At 37.9% G+C, this 23,245-nt stretch overlaps 1 protein-coding gene across 1 annotated transcript in view; it reads right to left on the bottom strand.

Annotated features, from left to right (window-relative positions):
* Nucleotides 1-1,628: 1,628 nt before the first annotated feature.
* The window catches only part of STIMATE (STIM activating enhancer), a 35,505-nt gene continuing 13,888 nt past the window's right edge, over nucleotides 1,629-23,245 (bottom strand). The window contains exons 2-8 of the mRNA XM_075714307.1: nucleotides 19,016-19,064; nucleotides 17,101-17,196; nucleotides 13,329-13,450; nucleotides 5,592-5,704; nucleotides 4,584-4,661; nucleotides 3,564-3,713; nucleotides 1,629-2,691 (exon numbers count right to left, since the gene is read on the bottom strand). Coding sequence (XP_075570422.1) covers nucleotides 2,575-2,691; nucleotides 3,564-3,713; nucleotides 4,584-4,661; nucleotides 5,592-5,704; nucleotides 13,329-13,450; nucleotides 17,101-17,196; nucleotides 19,016-19,064 — 725 coding nt within the window. The 3' untranslated portion in view covers nucleotides 1,629-2,574. The remainder of the gene's footprint in view (nucleotides 2,692-3,563; nucleotides 3,714-4,583; nucleotides 4,662-5,591; nucleotides 5,705-13,328; nucleotides 13,451-17,100; nucleotides 17,197-19,015; nucleotides 19,065-23,245) is intronic.

Below are 23,245 nucleotides of genomic sequence, written 5' to 3'. Positions count from 1 at the left end.
TCATAGTGCTTTACTACATCATCTTGCTAGGCATATCAAAATCTCAAACCAAGTGACATTTAAGCACTTAAGACAGGAAAAGTAGGCATTCATATACCTTTGCTACAACCAGCTTCAAGAAACTGCTCCATAGTGCTTTACACTGTTTTGTACTTGGCCAGTAAGTTTGAGGTCTGCTCAAAACAAATGTTTTACATGATTAAGGCCATAATTTTATACTGACACTTCACAGACTAAACATGAGACTAGAAATAGAAATAATTTTGAGAATTTAAGTAACTGGAGAAAAGGAGGGAAAAGGAAGATAAAATGAAAGCTCATACAGTTAAATTTGTGTGCGCTGCTCAGTTATCTCTGATGGTTGATGAGGATAGTGATGGCTGTGCCATGTGTATGTAGCACATGTTGAATAGCTTTATTTCACTATCTGAAATAGAACAAATCCTATGCTAAAAAAAAATAAAATGTGGACACTCACGACAAGAGCCAGTCCTAGCTCTTAAATCCTTTTGGAAAAGTGAGCTGTCATTTGGAAAAATGACACTATTCTGTTGATGAAAATGAATTCCTTGAAGTACTGTGCTTTTGGAGATATGCACCTGCCCAGTGGTAAACAGCCAAGAGAAGATGCAAGTCACACAATCAATGAAAAAAAACCAAAAAACCTAAAACAGAGGCAACGCTGATTAGGGACATTTCCCCATCCCTCCACCCCCCATTTCAGAATAACTCAATTAAGCTTCCATTGTCATTAGTTTCTAGATTTAGTCTAAAAGAAACACTAGTACTTAAACTTATTGCAGTTACTACATTTCAGTGCACAGTAACAGAGGTCAGTGGCTCAACTAAACTCACAAATGTTAGGTTTGGTAAAATGACCCTTCTAGCTGGCTGGACACGCTGAGGTCTACCTGAAGTCTCAGAACATTGTGTTCACCTCAGCAGCCAAGCAGTGAAAAGGAATGCTGGAATAGTGAAAATAAGTACGGGAGCGCACAGTTCAGTATTTACTAAGGCCCAAGAACCTCATTTAAGTGGTCTAAATAATAACTCACATTAAGACCTAGTAAATCTATAAAAAATGTAAAAAACCTTAAAAAGTTCTGAGCAGTTTTCCAATGAAACTGTTTGGTTTAAGGCTTGGAACATTTCTGATGTCCAGATACTACAACAGATTTGCAGTTAAGGTCTGTTGTCACCTCTTTGACACATCGCCTTGTCCTGCACAAGGTTTAACTAAGCAAGGAAAGCTGTCAGAAACAATCATTTAGAAAATATGCAAAGCAAAAGGATGTCACTGAAAACATGTCTGCTAGGTTTCAGATCAGCACATGTTGTCAATTATCAGAAGACAAGACACTGAAAATCACAGAAGTTCTGTAGTAACAATTGTATTATACCTCTTGGGTTGTTTGGTTTTTTTAAATACTAAAGGATGACCAGACTTTATGGAAATTAAACAGGAGAAATCTTTTTTTTAAAGCACATTAAATAGAAGCTTGCTTTTCCAACAAAAAACAAGGGACAGAATTATCTGCAATTATTATAGCAAAACTGCTTCAATTGGATCACGGTCCTGTACCACAGGCCCTATATAAAGAAAAGTGTAAGAAATATTCCATCTTTTGGGTCATTTGAGAGGTATGCACAAGAGACTTGCAGAAACAGAAATTAGAGTAATCCATAGATATTCATATCACAAATAACCTATCACAACAGATTTTTGTTATACACTAAAGTGCACATTTGTCAAATATGCGAACACCACCTCCTATTAAAAAAAGGTATTTTCAAATTATGTGGTCAAAAGCACACTTAGGACTGCATTTTTAGTGATATTTGGTGACTTCAGCAGTGACAGAGAGCTCTTCCCTTTGCAATCCCTTTGTCTTAAACCAGGGCACAAGGATAAATAAGATTTTCACTACAAATCTTTTGACCTGTTCTGCACAAGAAAAGGGAACTGCACCCTTTCCTCTGACAAAGAGAATCTTTAAATACAACTGTATGAAAATATAACTTAAATATAAAATAGTCAAATAGATTCAAGGAAACTTGGAAAAAAATCTTTGTTCCACCTATTACTTCCATAGGTACCCAGTAGCAAGTAAACATTTGTACTTAAAAAAATACGTTAAGTTACAGCTTGTAACCATGAACTATTCTGCTCTAGGAATTATGCTGCAAAAGCCAGTTTTAGTAATAAAACACACTCCTTTAACTTAGTTGATTCTGATGCCTTTTTGAGAACATCTTAAACTGTACCATCAGTAACCATAAGCGAAAGATTGCTGTATCTGTTTTCTATGATCTTCTCTGAAATGTCAGATACAAATCCAAGCGACTAGTCCTTAACAGCTGTGTTTTTCACACATGATGAAAAGACATTCTTGCATAATAGGTCAGTGTGTCTGTAGTGCAACTGAACTGGAAGTCTTCCAACTATTTGCATTCTGTTGGTAGACCTTGCTTTTAAGTCAGTTTGTATGAAAAGGGAGATGCAATTGCAACATTAAAACCCACTGACTGAAGTTTTTGCCATGAAACCTGCAAATACACAGGTCAGGGAACGTGTCATACAGGCAGACCAAAACGATGCTTCTTTTTCTTAATGGGCTTTAAGTTGGTCAGTCTACGCAGGTCCTCTTCAGCATCCGATTCCTCCATCTCATCATCTGCTGAAATAAGGATCTAAAAACAAATGGCAGCTTCTGAGTAACATGATCAAAGTCACGCTCTTTCTTCATTCTACCTCTAACCTTTTACTTTTTTAATGCTTGCAAAGCACCTTATTATTTGCTCAAGAAAGAGCTTACAGAATATAATTTGGATTTACTGCCAGTACTATCAAACAATATCCCACGTCTTATCTGGAACCTCCAGTAAATTTTGAAGAAGGATGCATGCATATTAGTCTCTACTACAGTCACTGACTCTAAACCCAAAGAAGCGATTCCAGCACCTCCAGATCAGTGGCGGCAGCTTGCTGTTAAAATGAGAGAGAATATATAAGCTCTCTATCCACACTGGTAATATTAAAGAAACCTCCATATAAATAGTGCTGTCTATAACACAGAAAAGTTACATTAACCAACTAAAGCTAAAAACAACTCACCTTCAAAGATACCACCCATCTTTCAGGTGAACTGAAAAACTACCCACTTAATATAATGTAGAATAAAATTATGCTAAGACAAGGATGTAACTACAAGTCAGACCAGTTGCCTCCAACCAGCTTCTTCTCACTTTAAGCTATTAACCTCTCTTTGAATTAGAATTGTCTATTAGTTTTGTATTCCATGTGCGTTTTTTTAGAGGCATTTGTAAACACTGTGATATTTAAATATATGTCTTCCTGCCCATCCGGAAGGAAATTAACTATCATGAGTGGTGCAACAATGCCATTTTTCTTAACTGGTTCTCAACTGCAAATGCTAGGAACTACTGTTAGAGGTACACGCAATGAAAATCAAAACTAAGTTGACAGTGTTACAACTACATCAATGGCATAAGCAATGAACTGGATTGATATTGCATTAATTGCAATAATTAACTCTACATACTTCTGACTCTGACTCTTCATGTGATGCTGCTCTCCTGTATCGGACTTTACTTCCATTTCTTGAATCTTGTCCTGCCTCCTTTTCTTCAAGTTTAGCTTTTGTCTTCCCTTTCTTCATAAGAAAATTATCTACTACCCAGAACATTAATGCCTGTTAAAGAGAAGGGGGAAGTGACAGTTCAGTTTTCCTCAGAGTAGCATATGTTCATTCAGTCAGTATTTGGACATAATTAGGAAAACTTGACAATAATTCTGAATTGACCAAACAGGTAAAATCTTGTATAGGCATACAGTCACATGACTTATTACACATTGCATGAACGCTCGAGAACATAGCTACTTTATTCCTTTGTAGAAGAGAAGAAAATAAGAGAAGCAGCTGCTATTCAGAGTGGTCATATATTAACTCTTCATGTAGAAATGTGAACGGTTTGGATGGACATCTTAGCACAACAGACTTTTGTTTCTCAAAGGATAAAATCTACCCTTGAACAAATTAATGAAAGAAAAAAAATTCACCAATAGTTATTAAATGCAAGGACACCCACCATCTCTGGCTCAAGTCCCTAAATCACAGATTACTGGAAGAGTATACTTTGGGAAGGATGATTGTGCAAGTTGCACTTTTCCTCTGTTCCATCATAGGCCAGCCACTATTAGCTATGGTCAGACACAGGATACTTCACAGTACAGCTATCCTTAGACTGTTTCCTAAAGCAAATTTCATTGCAATTTTATAATCTCTATGTCAGTATTACATTCAATCTACAGAAGTCATCAGCCCAAAGAGGTCTATGAGGCATTCCTGCACCTCTCCTGAGTCTGGTTACTTGCCCAATATGGATTTCAGCTTTGTAAAATCTACATATCCAGGCACTTTATCCATTCTTTAACACCCTTCCTCTTTAAAAATTAAACTTAAGCACCAAGGTACACTGTGCTTTAAGGACTAACGTTAATTAACACATGGCAGAAAGATATCCAAGTAAACATCTCACAGAAGTGTGCAAATTGTACTAACATTAACAAAGAAGGGAACTATCAGCATGACGATAGCCAGCTCCAACTGCGGGTTCTCTATAGGATTCAATAAAGCTACCTGTGAAAAGAAAAGAATTAAGTTCAGATCATGGCAGCATGCGCACATAACTTGATTAGTAAGTGCAACTGTTCGTGTACTAACTGACACTACAGAAATAATTCATATGAACCAAAAAAGGACAGCTTTGTAGAAAAGGAAAGTACTTAGGATAGCTTATAAATTACCACAGGTAAGTAAGTGGGGCTGGCAAGAAACATATCTCTGTCATTTTTGTTTACAGAAGTCTGAAGACCTGTGTTAGAATCATCTTGAATCTTTTAGAGCTCCATGCTCCCCAGGAACAGGTTTTAAGTTCCATCTTTAGGAAATTTAAACAGACCAGCATTTCACAAGGTACACAGTAAGGAGAAGACAGAGTTCCCAAAGTAGTCCAGAGCATAAAATAGGGACTAACTGGTTTTAATTGGCTATAACACCATGCACCATCACTTTGAATATTACGTTGCAGAGATTCTATCAAAATAAATATTTATCTAGTTATCAGCAATGGCTTCATTAATCCATTGCAAATTACTAAAATTCTACAGTTTAGATCTATCAACAAGGTCAGGCAAAGAAAATTCTTTAAAATACTACAAGAAGCAATACAAAATAGCTTTAAGTAAGGGTTAAAGAGTTAAGAAAAGGAAGAACCTCTTAATAGCTTCAAGAGCACTCAGACAACAAGACAGAATAAGATTTTATATATTGCATTACACAAAAAACGTCCAAAATATGATAGGATATTCCTGACAATGGATGCCAGAAAGCCTAATTAGCAGTATCCTAACCAAGCTAAAAGAACATACCACTACCACAGAGTTAAATGGCATTGACTGTAGACAGTTACGATGCTTGAGCCAAACCAATAAACACTCTTAGAAGTCTATTGCTTTACAGCTTCCACCTGAAATTCATTTGTCTGTTAAACACTGTAAAAATACAAACCTCTTTCCACTGAGGTATAAGAAGCACTATAATGATGATGGTTTTCTCAAATGTCATAATCATTATGTACAGAGCACATTGGCCCACCCAAGCACTGCACTGCAGTGGGTCACCTGCAATGAAGAAGAAAGGTTCAATATATCATAGAATCATAGAACTGTTTGGGTTGGAAAAGACCTTTAAGATCATCCAGTCCTATGCATAGGGTTGCTTTTACTTCACAGTAAACGTTTTAGAAAAGCAGTATTAGAAGAGGCAGGGCAGCTATATCCTCTTAAAGTGCCTTCTCCAATTTCCTTAGTGCTGCTCCTTCCCCTCCCTCAGCCTCACCCCAACTTTCAAAAAGCATCAGTTAGAAACTGAATATAACAGGACTTTATCCGATTCAGCAGTACCTAGTTATATGCTCAGTGTTTTACATAATCTGATGAAAGAGACAGATATAGTTGCTTTACATTTGTTTCTCATCAAATTGTTATTTTTGACCCTCTATCATGAAGTATTAAGTTTCTTAAAAGGGAAAACTTAAGGGAAACATAGCTGGGGAAAAACATCTTTCCCTTCAGTCTAAGTAGAAATGCGATGATTTCTGCCATTCTCCATAGGCTACCTCAAACATATTTTTCCTCTCTACGAAGTTAGTTACCATAACTAACCAATCATAACTGAAGAAACAGGTGCAAGAGCTGCTATGAAAAATTTAATTGAACAAAAAATTAAGGTCACATTTTAGTTTCAATCTGAAAGGGTTTGAAACTCTGCTGCACCCCATTGTGGCAGAGTGAAAACCTGAGTGCATTATCTGCCAGGACAGAATGAAGACCACAAATATTTGAACACGAAAACTTATGTAGACTATTATACTCTATGAAAGCAAGAGAGGGAAAAAAAGAAAAAAAAAAATAAAAAAAGAAGAAAAAAAGAGGACTGGTATGCCTAACAAGCTTTGCAGGTGAACTTAAAGCAGCATTTCACTGGAAACCAAAAGGAAGCTTTGGAGGAGGTGTTAACTCTTTAGTCTTCGTGATACTCTTCTGCAACATCTTCAAAGGCAGCTTAAAACTTTTAGCCTGAGGATGAATAATGGGCAATGGAAATTCAGATGCCTTTATGTATTTGTAATGCATAATGGACAGTTGCTACTTCCTTTTCTGGAACATTTCTGAAAGGCTTTTAGTATTAATACTTGGTTATAGTTTTGAGACTCACTGTTTGATGCTACAAAGAGAAATTTATAAATCAGACTGGAGTCCAAAACAAAGAAAGCTTCCTAAACAAGTTTTACAGTAAGAGCTAGTGATCAACACTCAATAGTCCAAGAAGAAAACGGTTACGATGCTCAAGTTTTACAATTATGTACTGCAGTTTATGGCTTCTGTTGTTTAAAAAAAAAAAAAAAAAAAAAAAAAAAAAGAGTTAGAAAATTTGAAAGGGGAAACACCAGGAATTCAAAGTTGAGCAACTGTGATTCTTCTGAAGATACAAGGCCTGAATTAAATTTGAGAACTAAATTTTAGCAATTAATTTCTATACTCCACTTTTTTATTAGCATTCTCTAGTTTTCTTCATTAACTAGCAAACAAAAAAAAAATTCTAGCTTTGGCCACAGCCTTACCATTGAGACTTTACCAGTTTACTCTAAGCTCTTTTCCAATCTGTATTTAATTCCTAAAAGCAAAGACAGCTATCACAATTTCGCATCTATTCCAACTCTGTCATATGTGATTTTGTACGTCCAAAACCTGTGAAACTCTGTATTAAGACTGCTATGCACTATCACCAATGAATGTTTTGTTCCATGATGTTTTTGCAGGGAGAGGCGCTGGCTTTTTGGGGTTTTTTTTTTGGTACATGACTGAAATTGGAAGTTGTGTATATTAAATTCTACTTGAGGATTTTTGTGTGCCCTACTGCGTCTACAAGATTATCTCTCAGCTCTAATTACAAGTGGGGAGAACAGGGATGTTGTCTACTTTGAATTTACCAAGTCTTTTGACAGTCTCCCAAGAGCATCCTCATAGAAAAGTTGGGGAGATAAAGACTGGATGGGTGGACATACAATTCTGACACAAAGGAAAAATGCTTTCACAACAAAAATGGTTAAGCACTGGCGTAGGTTGTTCAGAGGGGTTCTTAAATCTCGAACCATGGATAAATTAAAAACTAGTCTGGACCATGCCCTGAACAACCCGCTTTAGCTTTGAAGTTAATGCTGCTTTGAGCAGGAGGTTGGATTATATCACCTCCGGAGACCCTTTTCAACCAAATTTTGTCTATGATTTTATAAACTATGCAGTTCAAGGGAAAAAACAGAAGTTAGTAACATCATCACATCCAGGAAGTGTTCCCAAGAATATTTGGGACATTTGTACGTTCAAAGATTCAGTACACAAACTCAAATTAGAACTTTAAAGTTAATGTTGAAGCCATAAAGCTCTAATTTCATATCAAAGTCTCCGACAGCCTCTCTTGAATTCTAATTTTATACCTGTCATGTATAAATCACATGTCTAGAATAAACTAGCAAATCAGTAGAAATCTTGTTCCTGCAAGAAAAGCGCATTAAGACTGAAACTGAAAAATGTTGAATCCTCAGCAGTGACATTCTTTTGAAAATGCCAGGCAATGAAAAACTAGTCTATATTAGCGTATACTACTTTCATCAGCCATTTTGTAGAAGCACGTTTATAGACAGCTCTTGAACAAAATACCTGTGATTCCTCTACCCTGTAACTTCTGTTCGTCAAATCCTGTGCAATTTTCTTAAGAAAATGCCAACTCACAGAACTACTCCAAAATAAGTTTAAAAAAGTTTTAAAGTAAGTGCTTTCTACCCTATCTACAAGAAGGGCCGGAAGGAGGACCCGGGGAACTACAGGCCTGTCAGCCTGACCTCGGTGCCGGGGAAGATTATGGAGAGGTTCATCTTGAGCGAACTCCACAGGCAAGTACAGGTCAACCAGGGGATCAGGCCCAGCCAGCATGGGTTCACAAAAGGCAGGTCCTGCTTGACCAACCTGATCTCCTTCTATGACCTGGTGACCCGCCTGGTAGATGATGGAAAGGCTGTGGATGTCATCTACCTCGACTTTAGCAAAGCTTTTGACACCGTCTCGCATAATATCCTCCTCGGGAAGCTGGCAGCTCACGGCTTAGACAGGCATACTCTTCGCTGGGTAAAGAACTGGTTGGGTGGCCGAGCCCAGAGAGTAGTGATAAATGGTGTTAAGTCCAGTTGGCGGCCGGTCACGAGCGGTGTTCCCCAGGGCTCTGTTTTAGGGCCAGTCTTGTTCAATATCTTTATCAATGATCTGGATGAGGGGATCGAGTGCACCCTCAGTAAGTTTGCAGACGACACCAAATTGGGTGGGAGTGTCGATCTGCTCGAGGGTAGGATGGCCCTGCAGAGGGACCTGGACAGACTGGATCGATGGGCCGTGGCCAACTGTATGAGGTTCAACAAGGCCAAGTGCCGGGTCCTGCACTTCGGTCACAACAACCCCATGCAACGCTACAGGCTTGGGGAGGAGTGGCTGGAAAGCTGCCTGGCCGAAAAGGACCTGGGGGTGTTAGTAGATAGCCGGCTGAACATGAGCCAGCAGTGTGCCCAGGTGGCCAAGAAGGCCAACAGCATCCTGGCTTGTATCAGGAATGCTGTGGCCAGCAGGAGCAGGGAGGTGATTGTCCCCCTGTACTCGGCGCTGGTGAGGCCGCACCTGGAATACTGTGTCCAGTTTTGGGCCCCTCACTACAAGAAAGACATTGAGGTGCTGGAGCGTGTTCAGAGGCGGGCAACGAAGCTGGTGAAGGGTCTGGAGCACAGGCCTTATGAGGAGCGGCTGAGGGAACTGGGGTTGTTTAGCCTGGAAAAGAGGAGGCTGAGGGGAGACCTTATCGCTCTCTACAACTACCTGAAAGGAGGTTGTAGTGAGGTGGGTGTTGGTCTCTTCTCCCAAGTAGCTAGCGATAGGACAAGAGGAAATGGGCTTAAGCTGCGCCAGGGGAGGTTTCGACTGGAAATTAGGAAAAATTTCTTTACGGAAAGGGTGGTCAGGCATTGGAACAGGCTGCCCAGAGAGGTGGTGGAGTCCCCATCCCTGGAGGCGTTTAAAAAACGGGTAGATGTGGCACTTCGGGATATGGTTTAGTCTGGTCTACCCTTGATTAGTCTAGAGTGGGCTTGGTAGTGTAGGTTAATGGTTGGACTGGATGATCTTAAAGGTCTTTTCCAACCTAGATGATTCTATGATTCTATGATTCTACCCTATATGGCTATAAGTAAGTTGCTCTGTAAGTTGCAAACAAAGAGCTAGAGAGAAAAGATGCATCAAATACAATTTCTAAGCTTTGCCATCTGAGAAGCAAAGACAAGCAAAGAGACCACAGTACGATTTAGTTGCCAACAGAGTTCATTGTCACCAAGAGGGATTTAGTCACCTGTTTTCTACTCGCAGCAGCTACAGTAGCCTAAGAAAAGAAGGGAAGGAGAACGCAGGGAACATTCTTTTCAGTACAGATCACGACTGCTTTTCTCCTCTTTACATACTCAAAAAATATTAACTGATTCTGCACTTCTATTATAATCCAGCTGCTGAGGTAATGAATGTGAAAATACAAAACTGAAGACATGAAAATAAATCTAATAAACTTAAAAATTCTCACATAAAAAAAGCACTTGAGGGAGCATCATGCTACTGTATTCGTAAATCAGCATGCAGTGCTCTTCTGCTGTACAAATAGCAACCATTTATGAATGCTGATATTTTGGTATCCATTCTTTCCTTGAGGCATTTATGCTTAAAAACTACCCTCCATATAAAGAGGCGGCTTTTAAAACCAGCAGGACACTGCTATTTTTGTGACAGCTTCAAGTAGTGAATCACCAGGGATCAAGTAATAGAGCTAAGAAGGGAAATGAGCTCACAGTGAGAATTAACTTGAGACAAATGATTATTTAGGCTCTAGAAACACAAACAACATCGCTCAATCACAAGAGGAGACTTGTTGGGGCAGGGGGGGCTCTTGTTTGTTTTCCCACACTTGCAAACAAACTGAAATCACACTGATCTCCAACCTGAGGACTTAACTTTACTACTACAGATAAAATGCCAAAAGTCTCTGATGCCTTTCAATGAGCAGACACCTCACCACCCATGTATGCTAAACATCCATATTTAACTTCAAAATACTGAAGTCTAAACACACTTGTGACCCCACAGGACTGCATTTTAGTCCCCTCTTCTACTTAACTTAATTATTTTCAAGAGTCTTATGAAAAATAAGACAAGAATTTTCTTGGGGCCAAAGCAAAAAATTTTAAATAAAACAGTGGTATGAGGGTTTTCATTTCAGAAACAACAGTAGTACTTAACTGAAGAGGGCAGCAAACAATCCAATGCAACTTGTCCTTTTTAGACAGGTTTTTTACATAGGGTCTAATCTTACTGCATAGCCTTTACTAATAACTTTCCATCTGCTATCTAGTTCTCTTTGTACCAGAAGCCTCTCCCACATGATTAATGGAAACACAGATTTACAATATGCTTTTTAATAGTCCTTACGATAGCTTGATTTAAAAAAATCCAACACACTAAGGTCGGGACAGCACATTAATGAAGATACAGAAAAGAAAGTTGAATATTCACTAATCAAATGATCTGATATTGGTAAGAACAACTAAGTAAAGGGGACTTATATAATTTCATACATGGCTTATACACACACAGAGAAGAAATACTTGACAAACAAGTTTAGACATTTCAGATCTCCTAACTCAAAATTACAATAATGGATTAGTTCAGACCACCTCCACAGCAGAACATAAGTAACAAGTTCATTTGTTGATCTTAAGAGCTTAGCTACTGCAGTCACAGATGCCTCATAACTAACTAAAATAAAAACAGGTTCATTTTGGAAGTCAGTAAGAGACACAGACAAATTTCAGGAGAGTGAATATACTCCCCACATCTTCCCATCCACAGAGACCACTTATTGTTAAAAGGACGTTAAAACAGGAGAGCAGAACAGATTACACAAGACAAAAAGGCAGAATACTATTAGGAAGACATAAAATCTAGTATTTGACATGATTACAAGTACGTACCTGTAACTGTAACAGATATACCAAGTTTTTTGCTCTGAGTGGAAAGCTGTTCAAACATCTTTAAATGGCTTCAAGCCAAATCAACAATCAGAAAAAGGGACTTTGGGCAATAGGTCTCAAAATTCAGTCAGAAGGTGTAGCTCAGCAATGTCTCAGCGCTTTCCTTGCCCTTTTCCCTTTCCTGGGCATTGTTGCTTACTTAATCCCTTAGAAACCCAAGTCTGGGGACTGATCTGTAGCAACTATTTACTTTTCTACATATGGCGAATTTTCTGATGGTTCAGCTCTCTGAATCAGTTCGCTGAAGAGTCAGATATGCACCAGTCCAAGGAAAAGAGTGGAAATATTGGACCGTGGCATGTAGGGAAAAAAGCAGACAAACAGGGTTGTGGCAGTGCTGATTTAACCAGCTTAAATTGTCATAAACTGTACCCTAAAAGACACACATTAAATCAACATAAATGTAACAAAAAATGCCCTAATGGTATAGGCAGTTATTTCTCCTAAGATAGATGCTTGTCATCATCTCTATTTTAAACCTCTGACATTAAAGCAAATAGCAGTTAATGCTATGCTATTTAATTGTAAACTTCCCGAGCTTTTAAAGTGCTTCAACTTGGCAAGGCCCTTATTTATTTATTCTTAATCCTGTCAGCTACTTAGGCTCATTAAAAACAAAGAAACCTAAAAACTCAAAAAACCTACCAATGGTAATTACAAAACTGCTATGAAAGCCTTTATTTTGTTAGGCAAACATTATTTTAACTTTTTTTTCCCCCAAACCAGTTTTTTGTTTGTTTTTCTCTCTGATGAAGAGCCACAGCTCTCTTATAACGCAACCTCTCCCCCCTTTCCTATCTCAAGGAGCTTCAAAAGTAATTTTTAGCATCTATACAGAACTTTCATTCCCAACTAGACAGACTAACCAATCTGAAAATAACAGGTTGAACAGAATTAAATGTTGATGTTGAGTATGTATGATACCCAACTGCATCTGCAAATCCACAATTTCTGCAGATCAGTGGACTTCTGTGGCTAACATAATGGAAGATAAAACCTACAACTTCCCATGAAAGTGATTCCCTTAGCCTGTACGAAAGACGTATGCATTTTTTGTCAGTGATACAAGCCCTTGTAGGTGCAGGAGTTTGAGTGATAGTTACTTGAGGACAAGCACAGGCTATCTTGCCATTCTCTTCACTGAAGGTATGTGATTGTTTAAAGAGGGCTTGGCAGAACTCTTAGCCTGTATCTTCAGACAACGGCATGTGGTTCAGTGAAAGCTTTAATAGGAAATGACCTTCCAGCTACCATTTATTTAGAAGTGTTTCAGAGTAAATTTATCATGCTGTTATTTTTCCATGAGATTAGCCAGTATCATAATTTGTTCAATCACTCCTAAAAAAAAAAAAAAAATTCAAGTTGTTCCAAACTCACTAAATGCTTAGACTTGTTAAGCTTTCTAACACAGAAGGTTAGAGATACAGAACTTAAAAGAACCCTCGTGACAAGTGAAATATCAAAATAACCACTATAATCATTGTATAATGATTTTAAGACGAGTTAAGCACTAGCTGAAGTATTCTGAGATTCTATCCTGAAAATTATTTCAGTGCAAGAACAGAAACATTTACCATATTCACCAAAGCGAAGAGACTCCCACTGCTGCCATTCCACAATGCCGCTGACTGCACGTATACCAATGTAGATTAACAGCATTCCTAATGTGGCATCTAACAAGAAGTTGATAAGGTACCTGAAAGGAAAAAATGTAAAAGAAAACAAGGAGCAAGGGTCCATTTTCTAAAAGTTCGGTGGATTTTAACACCACAATTGATCAAAGATCTGTATATATGTTGAGAAGCCAGAGTATTAAGAATAATCATTTACCTTCTTTTGTGATTACATAGTTAGCCTAAAATTAAAATAGTTTTAGAAGAGTCTCAATATTTTGTTTCTGTCCTTAAAGTTAAGCTCCAACTTATATTTTCGTGAACTCTGGTGTGTGCATGTGCATAAACTCCAATATTCATTTTACTCCTTTAAATTAAAACCAGATTTCCTTTTTACCACTGCTCAGTTCATTCTGCACTGAAAACCTGTATTTGAATAAAACCAAAGGAATAAAAGGAAAAGGAATAAAAAGTTATCTTAAAGACACCTCAAGGAATTTGAGGGTAAAAAAACCCAACCCAAAACACTTTCATTCCGAGGGGGAAATACACCACAACCAGACAGTTTTTCTTGCTCAAGGGAGCCCCCCCGGCCTCAACAAGGAGCAATGAGCAGTGGAATACCATGCCTAGAGGGTATAGTCACTAGGCTAAATTTCAACTTAGTGTTAGGAAGAGAAGTGATTTACTTTCTTGTACTTCAGTTCTTGTCCAATAAACATTTGAAATAATCAGGAATGAGCCTTCCCAGAAAAAAGAAAAAAAAACCCAAACAAACCAAACCACCCCTCAACGGACACACAACTGCTGTGCTACTAATTTTACTGCTTCAAAGAAGAGCTTCTGGGATCTAACCTATGCTTCAAGAAACTAGAGATTACTATGGGTTTCAAACTAATTCTTAGGTTCCATTAAATGATGCAGCTGAAATTCAGAGCATTTTGTAAGTCAGTTTGGTTTATTTACTATCACTGATTTTAGCTGAACAAAACAGCAGCTGAGAAAGAGCCAGCTATAATACACACAGTAAATCCCTGTCACCGAGATTCTTATTTGGTAATTCCAAACACTTAAGGTAAACTCTAGAGTCTATAGAACTTATCTGCAGGGATAAAACAGCAAATCAGAGACCTGTGGGCTTCTGCTGGCTGCGTAGACAAGTCCATGTGGACAAAATAGTATCAGAAAGTGGAAAGCAAAGACAGAATATGTACACTCAAAACAGTAAAGGAGAAGCTATTCTGACCCTCAAAATGCCATTCAAGAGCAGCTCAAAAATAAAAATTAAGTAGACATGCCTTGCTTCAGCCAAGACATACCCATGAACTTTCTAAAAAATAGTTATTTTCTAACAGTTGTGCGTCAAATCAGAGTTTTAATGAACTGTGTATTAGACAAACATTAAAATCAAGGTCTAGTGTTTGGCAGAGGAAACCCAGCAATTACAAGTCTACACAAGTCATTTTAAGGCCACAAGGGGCTGCTGTAAGTCTATAGCAGGAAGGCAGCCATCAGGAGCAGGGAGAAGAGATGTGCCAACACCTATTTCACATCAAATTAGGCTCACAGCACTGGCCAAGTATGCCTGATATTCCCAAGCACATCAGGTTCACTACATGTAGGCAACATGCTCATTCTGTGATGCACTGCATTAACCCTACTGACATGTAACTGGTGCACCGGCACAAGCAACAAAACAAGTTGCTGCCACTATCAGATAAATGCATTTGGCTGAGAGTTAGCAAGTAAAAGGCTGGGGTTCATACAAACTTCCTGGTGTACCACATACAACCAGCTGAGTACCTGCACTACAGAAGAGTGCTGTTTGCTTTTTCTATTTAAAATTCTTCAAACAACCACCCATCTGTCGAGGTGTTTTAACAGATGTTTTATCAGCTTTGATATTATCACACACCTGCCTGAATTACAGCACTACATTCCTGAACTAACAAATGGCAACTTCCAATTGTAGTTCTTTCCAAGCTTTGAACCACAATGTTTTCTGAAACTACATTTTCTGGTTTTGTTCTGAAAATGACCCACAAACTATAAAACAGGAAAGAACAGAAAACTATCCATGTTTGAATTTGCTGGTAAACTTATTATTATTTAAAGTCACAGACAGAAGCATTGCTTTTACTCACTAATTTTGACCCATTTGCACACTTAACATACATTTTTTCCAAGAAAGGACAAGTGGCTTTGGTTGATACAACATGCTATTTTTTGTGCTAACAAGAAGGACCTGCACCCTTGTCTGAAAAATTATACAGCTCCACATTGTAATTCTTGTTATCCTCAGAACAGTGAATAACAGTTTTCTACTTCACCCTCTTACTTGTTTTGTGTCATTTTACAAAAGTGGTATTTGAAAATAAAGTTATGTAGACTATATTAAAACATGTAGAAGAGAACGCACATGGTTAGCAAACCTTTTATTTTGAAAATGCAGTACACAACACAAAGTTATTTTGAATTTTTAAATATTATAATAAACTATTAAGCTTTAGCTTTAAACACTGACAACTTCAGACATGCTTTGGTTAGCTTACTTGAATATATACTTTAATATATAAAAAGGGAGTTAAAGCAATTTGCACCAGAAAGCTTTTAAATCTATCAGGAAATTCTTAAATCAGTTAAGCAAGGAAAATCCTGCAATAATGCCTGCTATGATTGAAACTGTCATAATTATAACTTTATAGTTAGTGTGTTAAAATAAATACATTTTCCCTACCAAAATGCTTTGTGGTGGGAAAAGCAGTGTTTTACTTGCACATTTATAGCATGTAAGAACACAAAAGAAACCAAGGAGGAATAAGGGAAATAAAACAGGCTTGTGAAGCAACACAAGCATTTTCCTTGAGCTGTGTAGCTCCTTTGTTTACCAAAGGACAACAGTGAGCAGATGCCATTGAAGGAACTGGATTGGTTTTAAAGGGCAAATTACTAAGCTTTTAAAAGTAATTTCACAGCTTCTATTAACCAGGAATGTGTAAGCTTCTTTGAGCATGAGCCCTATCAAGAACAAACCCAAACAATTACCATTTGCTTCAGGAGCTCCTGTAAAGAGCCTGATGGGGTCTTAGTCATAAAATCTTCAGGTTTAATATACTACAGTGAAATGCTTATCTACTTAGTCACACCGCTCCAGGCGTGACATTGCAAAATTAATTTTTGTACTAACTGCCTGGGTACTGAGCAAGATTTCCTGCTTTTAACAAAATTAAAATAATACTGCAGTAGCTAATGCAGGTTTTAGAAGAAAATACAAGCATGAATGGTTTTTGCTAAACATCCCTGAAAGCAACCTGACTTTATATTAAAGCCTTGCTGCAGCGAACAGTGCAGTTGGAGGTCAGTGTACACAACTTTATATGAATTTCCTTTGGATCCTAGCATCTCCTCAGTAAACAGCCTCATGTTACAATGCGCATCCTAAGTCCTCATTCATTACCTGGAGAGGGAGAAGTAGTAAGAGTTTACCCTATATCTATATGTATATCTACATACAGCCCAGAAAAAGATTTCCTAGGTCCTGCCAGCCATGAACTAGACAAGCAGAACTCTGATCCTTGATGAACTATGCTTAAACCACAGGTTTTTGAAAGTGATTGATTTTTACCATGAAAATTGGTCTCTCAGCTATATCTTGCATTATTGTCCACGTACACCATCAAACTCAAGAGCAGAAGTTCCATAAAGACCAATTATTCTGAGATTAAACACTCACAGTGAACAAGGGTCTTCTTCTGTAAGGTCTGATAAATAGACATTTGCAAAGTGGATGAACAACATCCCTATTGCTTGCTTGGAAGTATCTAAAAACCTGTAGGGAGTAAAAACAGTTTTTAAGGCACACAAAACTGTTTACACCACAGTCAGACATTGCAAATTTGTGTTAATTAAAATTCCATCTCAATTATTATTTTTTTCTTCAAATAAGAACACCAGAATGATAAAGTGTCATGGTATTTAGCTTATTTAACAATGTTCCATTTTAAATTCTGCCCCTTTTTTTTCCTTGAATATTGCTAACAATAAACCAAATCGTACTAACTTGAAACCTTACTACTGTAAATTTAAAGTCCAGGGATATCCTCTTGATATCATATGCATTATCCAAGAGCTAATCCTCACTAAACCTAGCTAAGTCTTTAATAACCTCCTGTAAACAATAAGTATCCAAGCCTTGCTAGATATTTCAGTCCTCCTATGTTTATGCATTTTTAGCAAGTTTACAGCACAGACAAAAATAAAATCCTTATCGGGTACTTCTTGGTGAACAACTTAATATCTGGCTAATGACTCCTCTATCTATAGTATTTTGCTAAAAAGCCAACATATTTTTCACCTGAAAGCATGAAGTGGTCTCACTGAGTTATATCTAAAGTACAACAGCTTAGACCACACTGCAAAAGAATTACAAACTTGAAAGCATTTTCTCCAAAGCAGATGGCAGAGTTAGAGAGAAAATAGTTTGCTACTTACAGGGAAAATATAAAAAACCCCTCAGGTACTGATTCAGTATTGACTCCAGCACTTACCATTCTTTTATCATCATCCTTCGCACAAAAACAAAACTTCCAATGGATGTTTTATTAAATGTTAAATATAGGAACCATGTCAAAAGTATTCTGTAGGCAAGAGTTCATTCTTTATACAGACCAACATCCATTTTGCCTGTTGTTTCCATGTCTAAAAAGATCCAAACACCCCAACAGATCCAAACAACATTTTATGCCTGAATTCATCTCCCCTCCCTGACAATTTTGTCTTAAACTTTATTCTCTTGCATTCATTGCACAACATAGAAAGCAGACTGTTGGAGATGAGGCAGGAAGCCAGTGAGTTACTTATCTAATCAGTACACCATACTATAAATAACAATACTCAAGTCTCAGAACAAGATTCTTTGCTTAAGAATTAAAGGCTATCACCACACTACTCAATTTCAGGCTGAGGTAGACTGTAATACACAAAGATTTTGTATTTATTTTTTCCATAAAATAAAGGTCAGGATTAGTTATGAAAAGTAGCATTGTATGAGATGAATTTAAACCACTGAAGTCTTCAACAACTGGAATGACAGCTTAACATTTACACCAGTCTCAAAACTAGTACAGGTTACGTTGGCATTGCTACAATTCAACAACTTTTTAAAAATAATAAAAACAAATATACTTTTTACACCTTGTATTCTTTTATGGCTTATGTATTTATATCTTTTACCATACTGTTTTCTATCTTATACGTAGCAGGATAGCTGCAGAACAGGGAATTTTGTTTAAGCCCAGCTGAGAGCTTCTTGCAAGCTTATGTTAAAGTTTGTAGATATTCAGGTACATCTTAGGGCAACTATAAGTTTCCGTCTTCAGGAGGAAGCACGACTTTCAGCTTTATGTCTAAATGCACACCTTGGTAGAGATACCTGGAAGTGTTTAGTAAGAAAGAACTAGCAGGGAAGCACACAGAAGACAACTTTTTCGTTGACTCATGTATTTTGGTAACTTTTTTTGTTCTTCACTGTCAGTCACCGATTTCCTGTCATAATTTTTTTTTTATCATCACATGCAAACAATCATTCCTTCAATTTCTAAAACATGCAAGAAACAAAAATATTAAGAATAAAACATGCAGAAACATACCATATCCTCCAGGGGCGTCTTTCATGCTTTGGTTCTCTGAAGCGTTTTACTAAGAAGGAAGGAAAAAGAAAAAAAATTTGAAGACAATCAGCAACTCCTAAGCCAACAAAAATATAGAAAAGTGAAAGCAAATCATCTCGCAGAAACGTTACATTATTTGATAAATTAGATCTCACACAACTGCATTTCACCTTATCAATCTCTAAGGATACATTTTTAAAGCAATTGGCTCCCTTCCGTCACCTTCAAGTTTCTACACATCCATCGTCTGACTGCCAATATACCTCACATGAAAAAATAATCTATTACCGACTGCTATTTCATTGGCTTTCGCTTTTATGACTGCCCATCCAGAAAATTTAATTTCTGACAGTAAAGCAGGTATTAGAAAAAGCCGCTGCTTCTGCTCACTGGAGACCAAAAGTCAAATTGGAAAGTATTCTCACAATACAGGGGCAATCTATAATATCCGAAATAAATCAAATGAATTAGTAACAGGACAAATATATTCTCTGACAAAGTATATTTATTTTATGGATGACAAATTAGACTTTTGTGGGCAAACTGAATTGCAAGCAGGACAGATTTTTTTTTAGTCAGATAATCCCTTCACAAAAAGGTTGATACTTGTTAACATATTAAAAACTCAAAAAATCCAGTATTAAAATTAACACCAACTATACAAAGGCAAAAAAAAAAAAAAAAAAAAGACAAATTTGGCTATTTCAATCTTGATACAGTTTATAATACAAATTGTTTGGGTATCTGATAGAAAGCCCCTCTGCACACCCACAAAGGAGGAGGGAGAGCCCAAATCACACCCTGCCTGGCTACCCCCAGGTCTATCCCAGGAGCCATCAGCCCATCCCAGGTCCATCCCCACAAGCCCAGAGGAGCAGAAGCCCAAAGGCAGAGGGGGAAACACAAATTACGGACTCGGAGGAAGGGATGGCTGTCCCGGGAGAGCCACAGCCCCACCAGCCAGGGGTGACACCCATCCTGGGGAGCCAGCTCCAGAGCACCTTTGGGAGGGAGGTGGTCAGTGCATCAGCATATGGGACAGGTATGGGATGCAGGGGATTAGCATTTTGGGATTGCACAAGACTTACTATGGGTTGTTTAGGGGAGGAACAAAAGGTGAGGAAAGGGAAGGATCTATATGACTCATGGCAGAACAAGTGTGGGAAAATAGATAAAAACAGTCACTCATACGTGAACAGTGGCTGGTTCATACACTTCTACTGTCTGATCTGCAGTTTGTCCTATCTTCTTAGGAAATTCTATTTCTAACTCTTTCTGGGCAAGCAAACCCTTTTCCCTTCCGGGAACGCATGCTCAGCCCTGCCACAGGTTGGACCTGGGGCAGGGAGCCATGGCAGCCTTGCCTCTGCTGGAGCTAGCCTAATTCCGTAACACAGATTTATTTTCTGTTACAGCTGCAAGATACTAATTCTTTATATATCGCAAATACAGACCAAAGATAACAGGGTAATGGAAAACCTTTCCACTAAGGATGGGTTTTATATATGGGTTCAACATCCTCCTCCTCTCCAAGGTTCAGTGTCACTCACCAGTTCCTTCAACGTAAGCCTTGAAAAATAATTATTTAGGCTCTTACTTCAGAAATTATCTCTTAAAAAAAAAAAAAAATTAAGTCCCAATTTGCCTCCTCCCCTTCAGCTTGCAGAGATTCTGTCTTAAAAGGCACAAACCATAGCGTGTATAGGTCAGGCAAAATATCGATAGGTATTAGCAATGAATTTAAGTTTCGAGTAGGAAGCTGTATCTAAGTTACGCTTACCTAGATTACAAACCTTTAGAAAACATTTTGGTTTATGAACCAACCAACTTTTTCACAAGACAATTTTCCCCAAAACCAACTGTCCTCATACAATATGGCATTAATATAATTACCCAAATGCCTAAAAAAAAAAAAAATTCACCTCCAAGGTGGAGGGGCAGCATTAGCACCAGGCTAACAACTTGCCATTTTACTGTCTGTCCTGTTACTGCTTCTGACAGCAGAGAGAGAAACTGTGTTTCACCCCCATATAATACGACCATTAGTAATTAAAAAGTGACAAGAGGAAAAGACTGTACATTTACACCAAAGATAAAGCTGTAATAGCAACATTTGCCAGCAGTTTTCTCTGTGAACAGCATGCCATAAATATAAAACTTCTGTTAAAAATGAGCAACACCCAGCTAAGTTAACCCGTTTGCTGTTTATGACAAGTCCTCCCCAGTCACACTATGGATTACTTTAATTAGTGTTATTTTTGCACAACAACAGGAAGCCACAAGGCATCACAAAATAAATGCAAGAAACAGAAGTTTCAACTTACTGCAGAGTTTGTGCAAGATGCTTTTCTGCAGATAAAACTGAAATTAAACTGGTAAGATTTACATACTTCGGGGGCGGGGAAATTCCAAGCTTAGGCTTTTGTCTATTAATACTATGAAGAAGTTGTACAAGGCTGTGGATTCATTTCTTTCTCTGAAGTATTCACAAAAAAATCATTTTGGAAGAGGATATTCAAAACCAATTCATCTAACACCATTTCAAATTTTATCCATAGTGAGAAAAAGACTTCAGAAGGTCTGTGTTTCTCTGGCCAATTCTGAAAACGTAACATTTCATTTGAGTTAACATTAAAGAGAAGAGTTAACTTTGAAGGCCTCTACAGGTGTCTTTCGGGAATGTATTAAAGAGCTGATCACACCACAAACTTCTACCCACCCCCCCGATGAAATGAGACAATCTGTTTAAATGCTTTAGGAGTTGTTACCTGATGAATATGTACCTGTACACTTGAAAGCTCAGTAGATCCATATGAAACAGGGTTGTTTTCTCAGCCTAGTTTCTTACACGTCTACGTCTGTGAACATCGGGTATTTCTGACATACACAGATATTGTCAGGTATCTTCCTACGTACCCCTGATGCAGCGTCTAGGTTATGCTGCCTACCCAACACAACACACTATCACATCAGAGTGGTTCAAGTTGAGAGCAATTTAACTTCTCCCACAGCAAGGGAGCATGTTTTCTGTATGGCTGTATACAGCTGGGGAAGGAGGTGAGTAAATTGAGCAAAAAAGCAACAGGCTGTAAATAACCACACTGCTAAGCTCAGGGTCCAGTGTGTTTGCTATTAACAAATTAATTTTGCAACCAAAAGCCAGCACACATTTTCAAATTAAGATTCTGTAAATTTTTTTAAGCATCTATCAAGTTGGGGAGGGGAATGCAATTCTTCCACTCGCCCTCCCCCAAAATACGTCATGATTGTAGATGCTCTCACAGCCCCACTCACAGTTTCTCTTGGCAGTCTGCATCGCCTCAGCATAAACTCAGAGACGTGCACTGGTGCGTGTGTCAGCTGGCAGATGGATCTCAATCTGCCAACTTCTCACTGTGAGGAGGTGGTACCACTCCATATGCTTCAATTCCGAGCATTACACTCACACTAGCAAGAATTCACCATATTTAATATTAATTAACTAATAATGTTCAGAATTTCATGCTGAATTATAAATGAAGAAAGAAGTGCTGCTTGTTTATACATTCAATGCCAGAATTTTTCAGGAAAGGAAATAAAAGCGCTTCTGCCAACAAGCATGTGAGCTGCCAGATGGACAGATAACAGACAAGCATATAAGGCAGAATATTGCTTATGCAAAATTCAAGTTCATTAAATTGTTCTCCCGTTTCATCGAAATTCTAGGAATAATGAATGCCAGAGTACTGTGGAAAGGTTTCTAACAGTTACTTTAACATAGGAATTTTGTAATAAGTATTCCAGAAAACTGAAGACTCATAGGGAAGAATAAAGGCCATGTATAAGAACAGAGACGAGAAATAAAGTAAAACCTTTCCAAACTGTGAATATGAAAAGCAACACTTGAATCTGTACTTGGAATTCAGCCTTTCCTTCTCTCCCTCCTTCACCTCCTCAAAAAGTCCCATGGGAAATATTTTGCTGATGTGAAGTAACTTCAATATAGATTCAAGAACTCCAGTTTCTGGATGGCTGCTCTTGTAGCAGCACAAAACTGGCCCAACTCAAACATTTGAAATGTTTCTATGTATCATGTATTAAGTGCATTTCTTCGACACATGTTCTGGCAGTTCACAATAAGAAACTTCCTGAACCCAGTAAAGATCTAAGAAGATTTCTCTAGCTCATTAATTTCAAATTAAAAAAAAGGAAAATAAGCTAAAGAATATT

Source organism: Pelecanus crispus, chromosome 7 (assembly GCF_030463565.1).
Source record: "Pelecanus crispus isolate bPelCri1 chromosome 7, bPelCri1.pri, whole genome shotgun sequence".
NCBI classification, from domain to species: Eukaryota; Metazoa; Chordata; class Aves; order Pelecaniformes; family Pelecanidae; genus Pelecanus; species Pelecanus crispus.
This window is presented reverse-complemented; position numbering and strand designations above follow the sequence as displayed.